Source organism: Leptinotarsa decemlineata, unplaced genomic scaffold (genome assembly GCF_025532065.1).
Source record: "Leptinotarsa decemlineata unplaced genomic scaffold, Ldec_3_MD MMD2_tig00003736_RagTag_RagTag, whole genome shotgun sequence".
NCBI lineage: Eukaryota > Metazoa > Arthropoda > Insecta > Coleoptera > Chrysomelidae > Leptinotarsa > Leptinotarsa decemlineata.
In genome coordinates, this window is record NW_027412593.1 from 7036205 (window position 1) to 7053836 (window position 17632).

General features: G+C 35.6%; 2 protein-coding genes across 2 annotated transcripts in view; one reads left to right on the forward strand and one right to left on the reverse strand.

Annotated features, from left to right (window-relative positions):
• Window positions 1-1525: 1525 nt before the first annotated feature.
• Window positions 1526-4079, forward strand: LOC141483540 (C-type lectin mosGCTL-1-like). The gene is made up of 3 exons (XM_074178212.1): window positions 1526-1619; window positions 1682-1790; window positions 3720-4079. Exons 1-3 carry the CDS (start codon window positions 1602-1604, stop codon window positions 3962-3964), a joined length of 372 nt encoding a protein of 123 aa, XP_074034313.1. The 5' UTR covers window positions 1526-1601; the 3' UTR covers window positions 3965-4079.
• Window positions 4080-11932: 7853 nt separating this feature from the next.
• The window catches only part of LOC111504682 (uncharacterized), an 84289-nt gene continuing 78589 nt past the window's right edge, over window positions 11933-17632 (reverse strand). Inside the window, exons 8-10 of the mRNA XM_074178373.1 lie at window positions 17147-17190; window positions 16983-17091; window positions 11933-12351 (exon numbers count right to left, since the gene is read on the reverse strand). Of these exons, the coding sequence (XP_074034474.1) occupies window positions 12131-12351; window positions 16983-17091; window positions 17147-17190 (374 nt within the window). The 3' untranslated portion in view covers window positions 11933-12130. The remainder of the gene's footprint in view (window positions 12352-16982; window positions 17092-17146; window positions 17191-17632) is intronic.

Here is a 17632-nt window from a genome sequence, read left to right on the forward strand (position 1 = left end):
TTGATTTGAGCAGTAAAGACGCTCTTCAATTATTGTATCACGAGAGGTATCCAGAGGGAGGACAAACTTTTAGAGACATTTTCTCACATTGAGACAAAATCTAATTGATGGTGGTCAATTTGTAAAAAAATACCAAAATTATATGAATCAAATAGAGATAAGGAGTTAGGAGAAATTGTCGTTTTAGGAGCTGTTGAAAATGATCCAAAAAAATTAACGTTCAACAACTCAGACTAGGAGATTTTGAACTGGGTCCTGGCAAGTTGTAACCAGAAGTGTTATTTTTCATTTAATTGTATTGGGACAGACGAAGTTCATGTGAGCAGTGCCGGCATTTTCAACCGCTACAATAATTAACAATTATTATACTTGGGCACAACATAATCCTCATTCTGTTGTGGAGTAGAGAAGTCAAGGAAGATTTGGATTTAGTGTGTGGTGAGGTGTTGTCAGGGGTAGAGTTATCGGCCTGTTCATTTATAATGGTACTCTCATATCTCAGAGGTATTCAGACATTTTAAGACAAACTATTGAACCCCTTGTTGATGAATTGCCACTAATGGAGCTCAAAAAAATATATTTTCAACAAGACTGAGCTTTATCTCACAACACTGCATTTGTCACAAGTTTTTCGGCTGCAAATTTCAGTAACCAAGAATCCAACTGTTAGCCGGCCAAGTCACCGGACCTGATACCTTTGGATTGTAACCTCTGGGGAAGGTTGGAAAATCTCATTTGTAAATTGCCTACCAATTCTAGATACGAATTGAAAGCGGCAGTGATGCAAATTTTTGTCTCTCACTCCTATTGAAACAATTAATTCGAAAAAAAACGTTCAGAAAAGGTGTCGCCTGTGTGTAGGAGAAGCTAGCAGACATTTCAAATACCTTCTCTAAAAAATATATTTCATTGTTTATTCTTTATCATTATTATTATACTATACTATTATTCTATAAATTGTTATCAGTTTTATTGAAACTATGTCTTTCAATTACTGCTGTGAAAAGCATTCTCAACGTTTGATAGCTACTACTGAACTATTTCTTTCTCTTTTATCGCAGAAAATAACTCTAGCAAAACATCAAGTGAGCTACATTTTTGGAAAGGTGATTTTAATTGCAGGAAATTTGCAGGAATATACAGGGTATCTTTTCGAAAAAAGCAGTTTTTCGTCAATACATATTTATATCTCATTTAAAAAAAATTGAATGCTACACAAAAAACCGTTTTGTAAAAGTTAATTTTTGACAGAATAAAAGTTACAGCAACTTTTTATAAATGCACTTTTTCGTAAAACATGTTGTAACTCAAAAACGATGATAGATATCAATATGCAGGTTTCACCATTGAGTTTGTTATAAAATTTGACCCTCAGACATTGCCATTAATTTTCATCTATCTCGTTTGAAAACAGGAGTTTTCCTTTGGAAGTGTCCAATTTGGCACACTCTGTGCAATCATATACAATTCCATAAAAATTTTGAAAAACACTCAATTCTTACATTGATTGTCATGTTACAGATAATGGCTGGGAAAAGATTTTCGAAAACCAACAATCATCTGTCATACCTCTCCATCGCTATGGAGAAAAAAGCTATTATATGGGTACAAACTTCTACGTAAGTGAAAACTAATTATACTTATACTTGCTAGAAAAGTTATTGAAAATCACTCGTTTCAGGCAACATATCTCGAAGCTCTCACGTTTTGTAGACAAATTCACATGAATCTTTTGTCAATACGTTTTGAGGAAGAAAACGAGAGAATTTATAAATATATCAGAGAAGCCAGTAAGTAACAGATATTGTTAATGTTGGATGAAAATCATTCGCGGGAGAAACTGAATTTGTTGACTTCTTTGGATACTTCTGGGTATTTTTTATATTTAAAAAAAGGGAACAAAACAAAAATCGACAGTTTTTGGCTTTCTACTACTCCATCTTGATATAGAAAAATCTGTGAATCTTCCAAAGAAAGGAAGCAAGTAATCAATTTTAAAAAGAAGTAACTCTATACATAGATGTGTAGATCATGCAAAGAAGTAACTATCAGACATGAATCTGGAAGAAAAAGCATTTCTGAAACAGTTACTTTCATATAAACAATGAATTACACGAAAGATTATTTCGGAACAAATACTTTTATATGAACACTGAATTATAAAGAAAACACTTTTTTCTACTCAGTTTGTATTCCAAACATTCGTTATGAAATTAAATCAGATATCATTCACAGGGTTTCTACACTATATAATAAATTATAATTGAAATTTCACTAACATGGAACACTGTCATGCTCACTGGTAGACATCGATGTTTCGCCGTAAGACACTTGCTCTTCAGTACCAATCATTTACATGATCTACACATCTATGTATACAGTTACTTCTTTTTACAATTGATTACTTCCTTCCTTTCTTTGGAAGGTTCCCACATTTTTCTATATCAAGATGCAGTAGTAGAAAGCCAAAAACTTTCTTTCCAAAAAAATTAGTCACTCCTAAAAATATAACCCTTTCAAATTAAAAAAATTTACAGTTTTGATTTTTTTTCGTATATTTTGAAAACGCCTCATTATGTTTTCGATTTCAGCACACTGTTTGAATGACTTTCGAAATATGCAACATTTCTGTGATTTGACCAAAATCAAGATGAATTCGAGAATATAGTTGTCTTTCGACCAGATGCGCACCACATGTTTTTAGCCCTGTAGGTGTTTTTTGGATCAGACATACCGAGGCATGTGGATTGTAAGAGACGTTCCGTTAGAAGGGCCTGCTCGTTCACCAGATGTGACGCCTCACAATTTTTTTCTTCGGTGTTATATCAGATGGAAAGTTTATGCTACACTTTCTGGGCAATACGGTAACTCAGAGACAGAATTGCCGGAAAATGTGCTAGTATTTCCCCAGAAACTTTCCAAAATGTTAGAAAGGAGTTCGAGAATATACTGTTTCACTATATGGAAGTTCAAGGAGGAAATTTTGATCATTTGCTCAATTGATTTTTTATCTATAAGATAAATAATAATAAACATTTATTTCAAAAAATCTGTCCCAAAAATAGTCCCAAATAACTCCGCAAGCGGTTGTCAAAATTTAAAATGAAAGTCGTTGTATAGAGAATTGAAATACTTTCCATACAAAATATCACCACACCTCCTTTTCTATTTCAACAAAAAGTACCGAAAGTTGTATTTATTGTATTCATTTGAAAATGTCCTTCGAGGGTGAAACTGCAGTAACGTTACTTCTCTTTTTTCATGGTGATCTGCAACCACGTAGTAACGGCTACATCCATCAATCAATTGAAAGGAGACCATTTAGCATATATCTAATTCCAACACCAACTTTGCTCAGTTTTCTGACTCAAATGTGTACCATGAAAAGTGAGAAATAAAACTTTCTGTTTTTTCACCACTTTTATGGTCGTATGAGGACATTTTCAAACAATTTAATGTAATTATTCGAGAATGTCTTTATAGGATAAAACTGCAGTAACAACATGAGTTACGAATAAAAGTAGTGAAAAAACATAGAAAGTTTCATTTCTCATTTTTCATGATGATCTTCTACCACGTAGTAACGGCTGCATCCATCAATTTATCAAACGTGTATCTTTGGCGACTGTACTGAATCAATACCAAAAAAGATATTTCACTCACTCCTTATACAGAAATATTTCAATGCTTGAACTCTGAATGATTTTCAATGATTTTAGGCAAAGGAACCGAATACTGGACAGCTGATACTCGGTTAGTTGATGGATTCAACTTTCTATGGCTACCCTATGGAGAACCCGTCAACTACACCAAATGGTCGAATGGGCAGCCTTCTGATGTGAATGAGAAGTGTTTACAATTGTGGGTGATAGGAGATCGCCTAAAATGGAATGATAGGCCCTGTGATATCAGATTCAATTTCATTTGTGACAGATTTGACTGTGAAACCGCAGCATCAGTGTAGATCACAATAATCGAAATTCAATATTGAAATCAGCTGATTTATTCTTTTTAATGAAAATATACTGTTATTTCTTCACTATATCTCACAAAAAGTAATTGCGTTTTGTTCAATAATGCATGAGATTTTGCTAATTCTGTGAAATAAAAATATCTATAGTTTCCCTTTCCTTTTTTTTCAAAAAATTGGGGCATTATATTCTTTTTGCCAGCCACTGACGCTAGTAATATTTGAACCATGTGATTTTTAGTCAACACAAACCTTCAAAAGACAAGGAAACAACAAGTTTGTTTCACAGCTGTCGGACTACCAGTTTGTGAGATAGAATATTTTGAATATTTATGCATGAATATTTAGGTATGCGAAAGCTCTGTTCAAAGAGGGTGCCGCGCGAGCCCACAATTAACCAAAAACAACACCGAATTGATGATTCTGAGCAGTGTTTGAAGCTGTTCCATCATAAAAACCTCAATTTATGCGTCGATATATGACAATTAATGAAACATGGCTCCGTCATTCCACGCCAGAATCAATACGATCGTCATCTGAGTAGACTGCACATGGTAAACCGACTCCAAAGCGTGCAAAGACGCAACAGGCGGCTGGTAAGGTTATGGTATCAGTATTTTCGGAAGCGAATGGTATAATACTCATCGCCCTTTTTGAAAACGGGAAAACGAAAAACCATCAACCGCGACTATTACATAATGTTATTGAAGCGTTTGAAGAGCGAAATCGCGAAAAAAACAGCCCTATCTGAAGAAAAAGGAGTGTCGTTCCATGAAGATACCGTGACACAAATCAATGAGAACAATTACGAAATTGTATGAATTGGGCTTCGAATTGCTTCTGCATCCACCGTATTCTTCAGATCTGACCTCCAGCGAGTTTTTCCTGTTCTCAGACCTCAAGGGAAAGCTTTTTACAGAAATTCAGCGCCGACGAAAAAGTAATTGTCGAAACTGAAGACTACTTTGAGGCAAGACAAATCGTATTATGAAAATGATATCGAAAAATTTTATGACCCCTATAATTATTATATCGGCCTAGAAGGCAACTATTGTGAGTAATTGAATCAAATTTGATGAATTTTTTTTCTATGTTAGCCTACGAACTTTTCAGCAAACTGTTATGTATCATCACCATCGTAGAAATTCTTACTATTGATACGGCGTTTTCGAACTATTTTTTCTAGCGTTAAATAAGTATTCTCATAATAGTTTATATCCTGATTTTTGTCATCTGATGATCAGTCGAACACTGATAATAATAATATAATGCTTTTCAATTTGTTTGTTGCACTGCAAATCATTATGAATGGAATGTCATTATCCACTCAATTTGACATTCAATTTACGTTTAACTATTCCACATAAATTATTTCCGTTACTAACAATCGTACGTTAAAATTCAAGACCTCTTCAATCGTCAGTTCAATAAGTTTCCACTTATGAGAGTTGTTGTTCGTAGAAGAACGACAGCTGGTTGATGGAATAACAGATTTCAATAGTTTTTTTAACATAAATCATTTAGCTCAGTAATTTTACATTCAACATGGTGCGAACTACACATACTTTAATCACGTTTATAACTTTTTTGTTTACTATCTCCCTGAAAGCATGTCTTGAAGTCAGCCGTTGATCTTTTCCTGAAAATTTTTCTTTTGAGAAAGTTTATATTAGTCTCCTCCTTGCTCGTGTACCCAAAACTGGTTATCTTGGATTTAGTTACATCTAAGATTTCCTAGTAGCAACATGTAAGTCAATTGGAATTCTCCAGCACTTCAAATGATTTACTGCACAAGGAATTCGACAGTGAAATACTCACTTGACAATTAGAATTGTTTTCTGAGTACTTCAAATACGTGAACAATATTATATAGAAAAATCCCAATAGTCAGAAAATAATGCGAACCTTTATTTTCTTGAGCCTCCTTTTATATAAGAAATCATGTAGCGATTGAGCTAATGAAAACTATGACAATCTGCAGATACATATAGTTATAAAATGGAACTCATAATTATATCTTGAATTAGCGACCGCCCCCGGGTTCAATGCTGATACTAAATATACTACAGAAATTTTTCATATACAAAGTTCACAGTTTTTTGTCAGTAAACAATGCAAACATGCTTACTTTAGAGGTTACTGTCAAAATAGTAACATATAATTGGCCCGGTTTCATCGCTGTAAAACTTTATTTTGATGGCTCAGCCTACAAATTTTTCATCATAGTTTGGAGGAAATAATCCATGCGAAAAACGTTAAGTTCCTCATCGATAACTGGTTTGAGATGAAGAATATGTTTAAAACATATTTAAAATATGTTTTTTCGCTAACCAACTGTTGCACCCCTACGAATAAAAAAACAGCCTGCGGCTCATATCACCGACTAACACTTCGGTCGATTGAGTTTTTTTTTCAAGGACAAAACACAAACACTACAGGAAAATCCTTAAGGCACTCTCAGAGCGAGCGGTGCCTGTGCGAAAGTAGCGATTTACATTAAATTTGAATCGCTGGAGATTAAATCCATTTGGAAAAACGTTCTCAGGAAGTTTATTTCACATAAACGCAACTCTCCAGGTGAAAGAGTTCTTCAACAGTAAAGTTCGACATGTACTGATTTGAACCTCAAAACGATAAGCAGCCACAGTCCGTTGCGAATTTCTAATATGTACCGCTCTTGGTGGAATCAAATGTGACAAGTCACTTGAACACTTCACGTGAGAGTATCTATAAAAGAGAGACCAATCTCCAACCTTTCTTCGATGTTCCATGCTATCAAGGTTGCACGTGATGTTCGCGTCTCCAATCAGGCGGATGGCTCTTTTCTGGATGGAGTCCAGCAACTTCAGAGTATGCTTGGGGGACAGAGCTCCATACATAAGAACAATACTTCAAAGCTTTATAAAGCATCAAAAGTTGATGACAGAAAGCGGGATTGTCTGACCTGACATCATTATATCCGGTTCGGAGACATTTATATTTTTGGAGGAAACCGATGCCTGGGTTTTTGTGGCATTAAATTGAACGTGGTGACTTTCACCCCAATTCGAAATCACTTCTAGATCTGTTTGAATCTGTTCAAAATCTGTTTTTCTGTTAACCAGCTGTTGCTCCCTTACAAACGACAACCCTCAGGAGTCGAAACATGTGATAGCTAAGGATTAACGAGGTCTTATCTCTTAACGTGTGATTCCTAACACGGGTTGGATGATAGCAAATGCAAATCGATAATTCAGACTAGGGCTTGAACCACCGATCAACACGGCAGTCAATTTGAGTGAGTGAACAAAGCACCTGCGTCGAACCGCCTGGCCACCGACCGACCGATCCCCATTAACATATGCAACCTCCTGCTGCCAGTGAAGCTGTACCTCCGTAGCCGATGTCCTAGAATCCAAATGGAATAACGAGACAAGTGTGCTGTCTTCAGCAAAGAAATATATTGGATTCTTGGTTTTTTTCAATAAGTCGTTGATATACAATAAAGAGAGGGTTGGAGACAATATGGATCCCTTGGAAACACCAGAGTTGTTGGTGAAAGTATTCGAGAGATATCCATCGACAGCCACTTGCAGATAACGTTCTCTCAGGAAGCCGAAGAGAATATACAAAAACGATCTGACAAGCCATATTATCGAAGTTTGGCCAGCAAACCCTCTTGCCAAACACGGTCAAAGGCCCAGCTTTGGGATTCTTCATGTTTGTCGATTGCGTTATTCCAAATATGGGTGACATACGATAGAAGGTCCCATGTATTCTTTGTTTCCGAAAGACATATTGATGATCGCTCAAGATGTTGAAGCCTTCCACATATTTGAGGATATGGTGGTTCACGACTTTCTCCATGATTTTTGATATCACTGATAGCAAAGCGACTGTTCTATAATCATTTGGAAGATTTTTTTGCCCTTTTTGGGAATAGGCTGAACGCGAGCAATCTTCCAACAAGAAAGAAAATCCCCTTTCTGGTAAGACACTTTTTTAGTATGATGATGAGCACTTCATCAGGGCCTTGTTGATATTGAGCAAAATTAGCCAGACTAGACGCTGTCAAAAAGCAATTTCCGGCATTGTGGATTCTGGTGTGGAAATAGTGGGTGGTGCTTTTCCCAGAAAATCGACTGTGGAGTGGGACGTAAATTGTACAGCTAGTAAATATGCGTTTTCTATGGCTCTTGCTGCAATTGAATCATCCACTTGTGTCAGTGGTGGAATTGTGGATTTTGTAAAGTTCTGATTACGGCTTCAGCTATCGACCAGAAGGATCTAGACCCGTTGGGATTGGCAAACAGTTCTCTGACTGTGAACTTCTTTGCTTTCCCTTATCCTAAGTTTGCAGCTGTCGTGAGCATTGACAAAACCTAGTTCGATTTTCGGCACTGAGGTTTTTGCGCCACTACCTGTAGGCGAGATATTTGGAGGCGCAATTGCTCGCAATTTTTATTGAACGATGATTTGTCGTTTGAAGGACGTTTCATTGAAAAACGAATATATGCATCCTTAGATGATAGAATAACTTCCGTGATTTTATAAGCACAAGTTGATGAATGTTTAAAGCTGAAACAAACATCTAACCACGGAAAATTTCAGAAATGGTCTTGAAGATCCTCCCATTCAGCTGATCTGTACTGCCAAACTGCGCGGCTTAGATTGTTCACCAATATTAAACGGTAATTCACTCAACACTGAAATGAGTTTGTGTTCAGAAGATCCCAATGAAGACATTAAGGTGACTGTAAATTTCTGGATTGGTTGTTAGGTATAGCATTCATAATCTGAGTACGTCCGCTGATTAATGCGAAAGCCTCAGCTTCACGACCTTGTTCGTCGTTGAGTCATCCGATATTGTGGACATTGAAATCACCGAATATAGAAATTTCGGCACTGGGATGATTGATTTGCAGAAAGTCAATGGTGTTTGCAAGTGAAAAGAATAGTGCCCTATATTGTGTATCGCTAGGTGATCGATAAACGCAGCATATAAATTTGGTGATCTTCTGAGATATTATTGCGAACCAAATAACATCAATGTTTTGGGGTTCCAGCAAATCCTCTCGTTGACAGCAGAGATCGCTTCTGCCAAAAAAATATTCCAGAGTTACGTTTGAATCGGGAGAGGAAATCATAGCCACCAGGATATAGAAAATTGACGGGGTCTGTTGAAGCACTGATTTTGGTTTCTGTAAGTACAAGAATATGAGGAATATTTGATTGCAGATGCACTGAGTTTATATTTGAGTTGAGTCCTCTGATGTTGCAGAAATCGTTTTTAAAGTGGCTAGTGGGTCTCTTAGCAACTGCAGTTACCATGCTATTTCCCTGTGGACTGATGTTAGGAAGATCCTGCTGACTGTCAGAAATAGTGGTTTTCGAATAACTTCTGCAGGATGATGCCCTTGAATCAGCCCCCACCCGGAGATACGATTGGGGAGCTATTTTACCTCCGGAGTATTTCGACCCTAGGGGCGCCATCATGCATTTTTCCTTATATTTCCACTCTTGAAACCAGAAACAGCGGCACAGCAACGAATTTTTTGGCAATAAAATGAAATATTTTTTTTCAACCCCTTAGCTGCAACCCTCCTCAATTTTTTTTTCAAATGCAAGCCTATGTCGTGCATGGGCTCATTTGAAAGCTCGTAAAAATGGAATATGACCATACCCTTTATTTTTTTTACTCATGCGGTTACCACGAAATGAGAAAAAACTCTTTTAAAACCAAAAAAGTTGGAAATACATAATTAGTGCTATCTACGGATGATTAACGTTGCAAAAAACAAATAAGTGGTGATGTTCATTGCTCAACAATTGGTAAGGATCACCAGTACCTACTTTCTAAAAGTTTACAAATCTTAAGAACAGACCAACCGGGCCAGGCACCACAACAAATTTTATTGATTTATATGTAAAACTGATAACCTAATGTAGCATCAACATTCTGTGGATTTTATTTTTTCACCAATAACTTACACATAAAATTAGTTCCATCCCAAGCAATTGTTGACCAGTGTACCTCAAAAAGAGAAAAAGGTTGTTGCATTTTTTTGTACCAAAATGAATGCCTTGATAAGAACTATCGTCTTGACTCAGTTTTAAAATTGTGGCATTTCTGGGTGAAATTGAAAATATGTATGTTTAATTTATTAATTGAGTACTTTCAAAGTGTTCTTTCTTAATTTACTGAACAAAAATTGTATTGTCAGAGAGGCAGCGTATCGAAGTCTTGATATTGTTGGGATGTGGAGATAGAATGCGGAGTCAAAGTGAGGTGTGTACTTTATTTAATGCAAAATCACATTTCCCAGGCTACTGTGAGTAAGAACTTACACAAATTTGAAGAACATGGTACAGTGAAGGACTTGCCCAGTGGCCGGCCACATGTTTTAGATAAAGATCAAAAATTGGACATTGCCGTATCTCTGCAGGAAGATCCACATTTGTCAACGGTTTCATTAGCCCAAAACAATCCTGCGTCTAGACGTACGATTGGGAGGTTTTTGAAAACCGAAAAATACCACCCATATAAGGTATGTCTTGTCCAAGAGCTCTTGGAAGATGACTATGACAGGCGTTTGCAATTTTGTGAGGAATGAGGATGTGACGAGAATAATGGGTTTCCACTCAACATACTCTTTTCGGACGAAGCTACTTTTTATTTACATGGAGTAGTTAACAGGCACAACTATCGATTCTGGAGTCAGGAAAACCCACACTGGATATGCGAAGCTGGTACGCAGCGTCCTCAGAAAGTAAATGTATGGGCAGGCATCATCAACAACAGAATATTAGGGCCATACTTTTTTGAGGGAAACCTTATAGCTACACGCTACTTAGACTTTTTACGCTTTGAATTAGTCCCTGCTTTTGCTGTTATGTTTCCCAATAAAGCAGATCCAGATATCCCCAATACCAATGCCAGATATTCTCTGACATTGGTATCAATGTCAGAGAATATCTCGATGACATATTTTCAGGACACTGGATTGGCCGCCAAGATCCCCAGACTCAACGCCATTAGTTTATTTTCATGGGGGATAAATGAAAGACAAGGTTTATCAAAATAGGCTGGCTAATATTGAAGATCTAAAAAGCAGAATTAGAGTGGAATTCGGAATTCCGTAGACGAGTTTTACCATCGCCTAGGAGTCTGCCAAGTAGAGGGTGGAGGCCAATTTCAGCATCTGTTACATTAATTCACCCGTATATAGCACTAAGTTTCGTTGTAACCACAAAAAAAATTAAGAGTATGGTCAGAATACATTTTTACGAGGTTTTCAATGAGTCCATACACGACATAGGTTTGCATTGAAAAAAAGTTGGGGAGGGTTGCAGCTAAGGGGTTGAAAAAAAATTTCATTTTAGTGCCAAAAAATGCATACAACGTGAAATCAACTGACGTATTTCAGCGTTTTTTCCCTAAAATACTGGTTAAAAAGATATTAATTTTATTCCGGACTTTTGCGCACCCCTGTATTCCTGCCTTGTTATAAGTAGCTATAATCAGTTGATAATTCAAACGAATGAACTGAAACTCCTCAATGATTTTGTTAAACACAATAAATTCATTCATTAGTAATATCATATTCGACAAGTAACAGTCTCATAAATGAACTCCAACAGAGTTAGAGAACTCCAACGTCGTAAGAGAAGTGCAAAGACTCCATGTCTTTCGAAGATATCAACTACTTGTGAGAAACTTTCTCCAAATGAACAACAATCTCCAAAATGAGAAATACATTTGAAACTGACGGCTCTACTGAATTATCATATTGTGAGTTTGTTGGACGTCATACTATTTCACTTCCTTCACAATTTACACAACACTAACATTTGATGCTGACGGCTGTTTTGACATACTGTGTCGAAACAAACAGCTGAAATTAATTTAACATATTAGAAGCCGAATGTGTGGAACAATATTTCACTCACTGATACCAACTAGTCGATTCCTTGAAAAATAAATAATGGTAAATAATTTTAATCACTTCAGACGAAAATTTCAGCAATATTTCTTGAATCAATAAACGTAACAGTAGGTATTTACATAAAAAAAATCTTTCTCAAGCGAAAAGTTTTTTGGATTCAATTTATATAAATTCAATGAAAAACAGTTCAAGATTATATTAAATCATACGAATTCATTTTGATCATCTCCATGTTCTAATCCAAACTTTCGCATATTACAGGGTTTTTGTCAATGCAATCTTGATCATTCCATCTGGCTTTGTTCCATGGTATGTATATTTCCAGGCACGATTCGTTTCCATTTTTATTATCAGGTTGTCCTTTAGCCCAGTTTTGGTAAGACATCTCTTCTTTTTCATTCCAGTACCAAATACCGTCAGCAAGATATCCAGAGGTCCAGTAAAAATGGTCTATATCTAGAAAAAAATCGATGACACTGATTTAAAACATGCATGTACATTTTTGTTGGAGACATACAGATATGCATCCATAAAATGAAAAAACACAAAATATTCCATTCATCTGAAGTGACATTTTGAATTTCTAGATGTACACTATCTTGAAAATGGCCACTCGAACGGTTTGAATAACATGAATCAGTAACTAAATGGTGAAGCTGTTATCTGATAATACAATAAATGAAGTACGTATGTTCAAAACATTAGGTGAACGTTCTAATTGTTTGTATATTCGGGGAATTTCTGCTATCGAAAATAAATGGATCACAGAATTTGCATCAAATTTTGTATGAAAATGGAGAAACACTTGAAATGTTGACAGTATACGATGATTGTACTCTGAGTCAGAAACGTATTTACAACTAGTAGAGGCTTTACACAGAAAGTCGGGAAGATGTGAATGACGACGCTCACCCTAAACGCCCCAGCACATCAACAACCGATGAAAATATTGAGAAAGTGAGGAAAATTGTTACGGAGAATCGTCGAATCACTATTAGAGAAGTTACTGAGGATATCCGTTGGCTCATTTCATGCAATTTTTTCGTACATTTCGGACATGAAGCATGTGACAGCAAAGTTCATTCTAAGATTGCTGAATTTTGACCAAGAAAACCATCGTATGAGTATCGCTCACCAATTGTTGAATGACGTCAACGTCAATCCAGATTTGCTTGAAAGGGTCATAATTGGTGATGAATAATGGATATATGGTTATGAACAAAGTCCAATCGTCACAAGGAAAGAGCCCAAGAGTGCCAAGACCAAAAAAAAGCATGCAAAGGTCGATCAAAGGTTTTGCTCTCTGTTTACTTCGATTACCGTGGTGTAGTGCATCAGGAGTTCATGTCACATGGTCGTACGGTCAATAAGAAGAATCATCATGAAGTTATGCGCCGAGGGGGGCTACTTTGAAGGGAGCAAAATAGAAATCGTGAATGAAAATATATTGTTTGAGAAAAATGCCAATTTAATTATTATTCAACAGACCTCGTATAGTAGATATTAGTGTCTTGGATGAAGAGTTGATACAGTGTATCAATTTGTAGTTATGAAATTCGAGTAGTTCGGATTGGAAAATCATTATCTTATCGAAGAAAATTTGAGTTAATCAAATTTAGTACATATTTACATAGCTTGAATATTGTACACAATATTATGCCAAATGTTTATTCAATAACATTTATTGAAACGAAAATAAATGAAGTAGTGATACAGAAAGAAAAAGCACATGTTCTCACAAAAAATAATGTAAAAATTTAAAAGTATAAATGAAAATAATTTAGGAATTCATGATCTACACCAGCTTTATACGTATATTTGAACTTTCATTCATATGTTCTAATTCACATCTGTCATTATTGTTCACCATATTCTGTACTGTTGCAATATTTCTGAACAAGGACTTACCCTATAGAATAGACAGCAATTCTACAAAAGTGCAGTCATCAAGGACCATATTAAGAACAAAACATTGAATGAAATATAAGACTTTCAATTACTCTACGTATATGGTGAGTGAATGATGAATGTTATGACCGATAGTTCAGTTTGTAATGTTGTTTGTTCACTGATTCATGTTCATGATATCTTTATTTATTTTTCCATTTCAATTGACATCACACACAAAACGCCTTAACTTAGTTTATTATTTCAGTTTTTTTGTCATACACAAGCTGAGTGATGAACTAATGGAATGGGAAATAGTACAGTTACTAACTTCGAAATTGTACAACTGATTCTTTTTATATATTTTTTCTGTCGATTAAAGTTCAGGTTGAATAATGCGATCCTTTTATTTATTGAGCCTTATTGATATAGCGATCAAACTAATTAAAACTGTGACAATCTGAAGTTACATATAAACATGAAACTAGTTGAGATCAGAATGTGGGAGGACGTCCCTATCACTATGTTACTTCTCTATGGCTTCTTCTTCTTTATTAAAAAGCTGTGATTCTTTAAATTAATTCAAAAGAAAATGTAGTGAATATATTTCAAGTAATAGTCATCAATAATTCGTCTTGTTTTCTAGTTTCTTGTTTTTGAAATGTGACTTGTCTCTATTTTTATATTTTTTTGTTTTGTATTTTATAAGTGACTGACTTGACTATGAAGAGCATTATTTGCTAACGAAGAGTAATAATATAATATATCAATTACTAGTTGTTGTCCGCGACTTCGCGTAGAATTTGGTTTGTCACATTGAGTTTCGTGACAGACCATTTTAAACAAATAGTTACCATATTTTATTATCAACCCAAATCTTCAGGTTTACAAATTCAAAACTGACGTAATTCAATACAATCTTTGAACCCCTATTTTTCCCCCTTGGAGGTGAAAATTTCTGATACCCTTTCTTTATGGTTATTTACGCTATACAAAAAACCTACCTGCATTTGAAGATTCTAGGTTCACTAGCTACGGCTGTACGTTAATATAAGAGCAAACAACAGCTAAGGATTCACTTTAAAAATACAGTAACTGAAAAAATATGCCAACTGCACTAAGTAATGAATAGCTTCGATAATCAAATTATGTTACCTATTAAGAAATTCGCAAAACTAACATAACCGTCAACGACGTCTACCCTCACACGTCTGCCCGCGTTCAGGTCGCGTTCTCGGCGATGGCGCTTGCGCATGTTTTGCCGTCGTCTTATAGTAGACGTGACGCATAGTGCCTTACTGCGTTGCGCCAGGTTAATCTTAACGTGATTAGTTTCAAACGATTCTTCCAAATTACTTAATGTAAAAGATAAAGTGTGTGTATATTAAATACTTGATAGGAAAATTGTGTCAAATTTTATAAGAATTTGACAGATATTTTAAAATGTGAATTGTAAAAAAAGTATTCAATTTAAATGTATTCATAGCTCAGTATTTTCCATATAGTGTCTACCATATAAGAGGTAGATATATAATATCGTGGACTTTTATGCAGAACGGTTTAAGATAAACAATCTTATGGTACGGTATGTAACTCCAACGGCATAGGCAACGCATGCCAAGATAGCTCTCAGGTAGCAAGAATTTTTCCGATTTACTTAATACTTATCGTTATATTATGTCCCAAATTACACAAAACCTTCGTAAATTGTAGCCTATATGTTATCCTGATGTATAAGCTGTATTTATGAAAAGTTTTATTTAAATCCGTTCAGACGTTTAGGCGTGAAAGAGTAGACGGACCTACAGCTGCCGGACTGAGTCATGTCCGGTGAGAAGCCCCTTCAATACATTAAGTACGTATGTACAATTTCTCCCACCGGCCCATTACTCAGTGCGGTAGCTGTACATACATCCATCTTCACAAACTTTCACATTTATATTAGTATAGATAGATTAGATTTTAACAATTAAGAAAATGCTTGTTTCAAAATGTTTGTTCGTTTGTCTCCATGTCTCAATAAATATTAATTCTACTATGTCGTGATATATTCTGATCGATAGAGAGTTTTATACTCGATACATAGATTCCGGAGACCAACAGTAATCCAGGACAAGGATTTGAAGACCCTGATAGAGACTAACCCATCACAAATTGTATGTGGGTTGACGAATGAACTGGACGTCAGCTCTCATGTGGTTTTCAATGGTTTGAAACGTATTGGAAAGGTCGAAAAGTTCGAAAATTGGATGCCCCGTGATTTGAACGATCGTCAGAAATTCGAAGTATGTTCTTCTTTGGAACGGATTGTCACTTGTGATTTAAAGCTGATCCTTGACGACAATAGCAGATGTTCAGGACAGTGGTTGGACATCGATGAGCTACGCAGGTGCTTCTCGAAGGCGAAAACCAATCAAAAAGAGACCACGGTTACTGTATGGTGGTCAGCGGCTGATGTGATTCACTATAACTTTCTATAACCGGGCCAAATCATCACAGCAGAGTCCTATCGTGAGAAAATTGCGTCAACAGCAGCAGCTCACCTACCATACTGCCCAGAACTCTCGCCAACCGACTTACATCTTTTCAAGGACTTCGATAAAGGTAAAACCTTCGACAATCAGGAACAGGCAAAAACCGCCTCCGACGATTTCATCGAATCCCGAGCTCACAATTTTTAAGCTGACGGAATTATTCGACTTGTGTTACAAAAGTACACTGATTCAAATGTCACTTATTTCGGACGAGTATCTACTGAGATATTACAGTGTGAATTAGATTCATAAAAACTTCTAAAACAACACAATAATATATAGCTGAGATGACATTATTTGACTGTCATTCAACACTGTGGTGGCATGATAAAATATTCTTTTTTTTTCAAACATTCAACAAAGCATCCTGAATGCAGCAATTCTTAGATACGGCCGCTGGTCAGTTTATATAAAATGTCATACATGCATGTTTATGAAAATAAATATTTGAGTGATGATGAAAGAATCTTCATTCATTTAATTATGTTTATGTATGGGATCATTACACGGGGTACGAAAACTCCAACAATTATATTCCATAATTCTCTATAAGATATCGAACTTACTATTCAAATTCTTACTGGGACACAAATTCCAACTATTACAAACGCGAATTATCACATGAAATAACAGAAAATACAATTGGAAACTTTATTTTTTTCTTACTCCTTTTTAACATTTCCTCTTCGATCTTCATCTGTTCCTTTTCATCTTGGATGGAAAGAAGCTGCATTGAACGTTCATTGCAGAATTCCATTGCTCCATTATAATTTAACTAAAAATGAAAATTGATAATGTTTATTTTCTACAGAAAATGGCTATTAACAAACCTCAGGCTTTATTTGGAAGAGGTAGGTCTTTGGACAGCTGAAACCTATAATAGTTGCAGATATAATAATTTATGTTTTTAAAAATGTATAAACATGTGAATTACTTTTTTGGGAAAGAAAGTTTTTGGCTTTCTACTACTCCATCTTGATACAAAAAAGAAGGATGAGGGAGTCTTTGGGAGACTCCCTCATTATCAAAAGCACTTTCCCCACTGTCGATAAAATTCGAGACATCTGCAAAAGATTATCTCTGAAGACAGTTGAAAATATGTAATGGAATTAGCCCATTAGCCGATTTGGAAAATTATTCGGCAAACAATAAACATCAAACTGAAATTATTCGACCAAAACTGCTTATTCATGAATTTTCAGTGTTTCAAATGCAGTTCCAAACATCATAACCACTTCAAGAAGACTGAATGAACTTTCAAATCAGAAAATTTGATTTATCAAATCGAGTTGTAATAATTACAATCCTTTCATCAT

What these genes read in the sequence shown, in the direction of transcription:
- LOC141483540 (XM_074178212.1), top strand. An exon ending in TAAATATATCAGAGAAGCCA is followed by an intron (nt 1,791 to 3,719) that starts GTAAGTAACAGA and finishes CAATGATTTTAG; the next exon opens with GCAAAGGAACCGAATACTGG.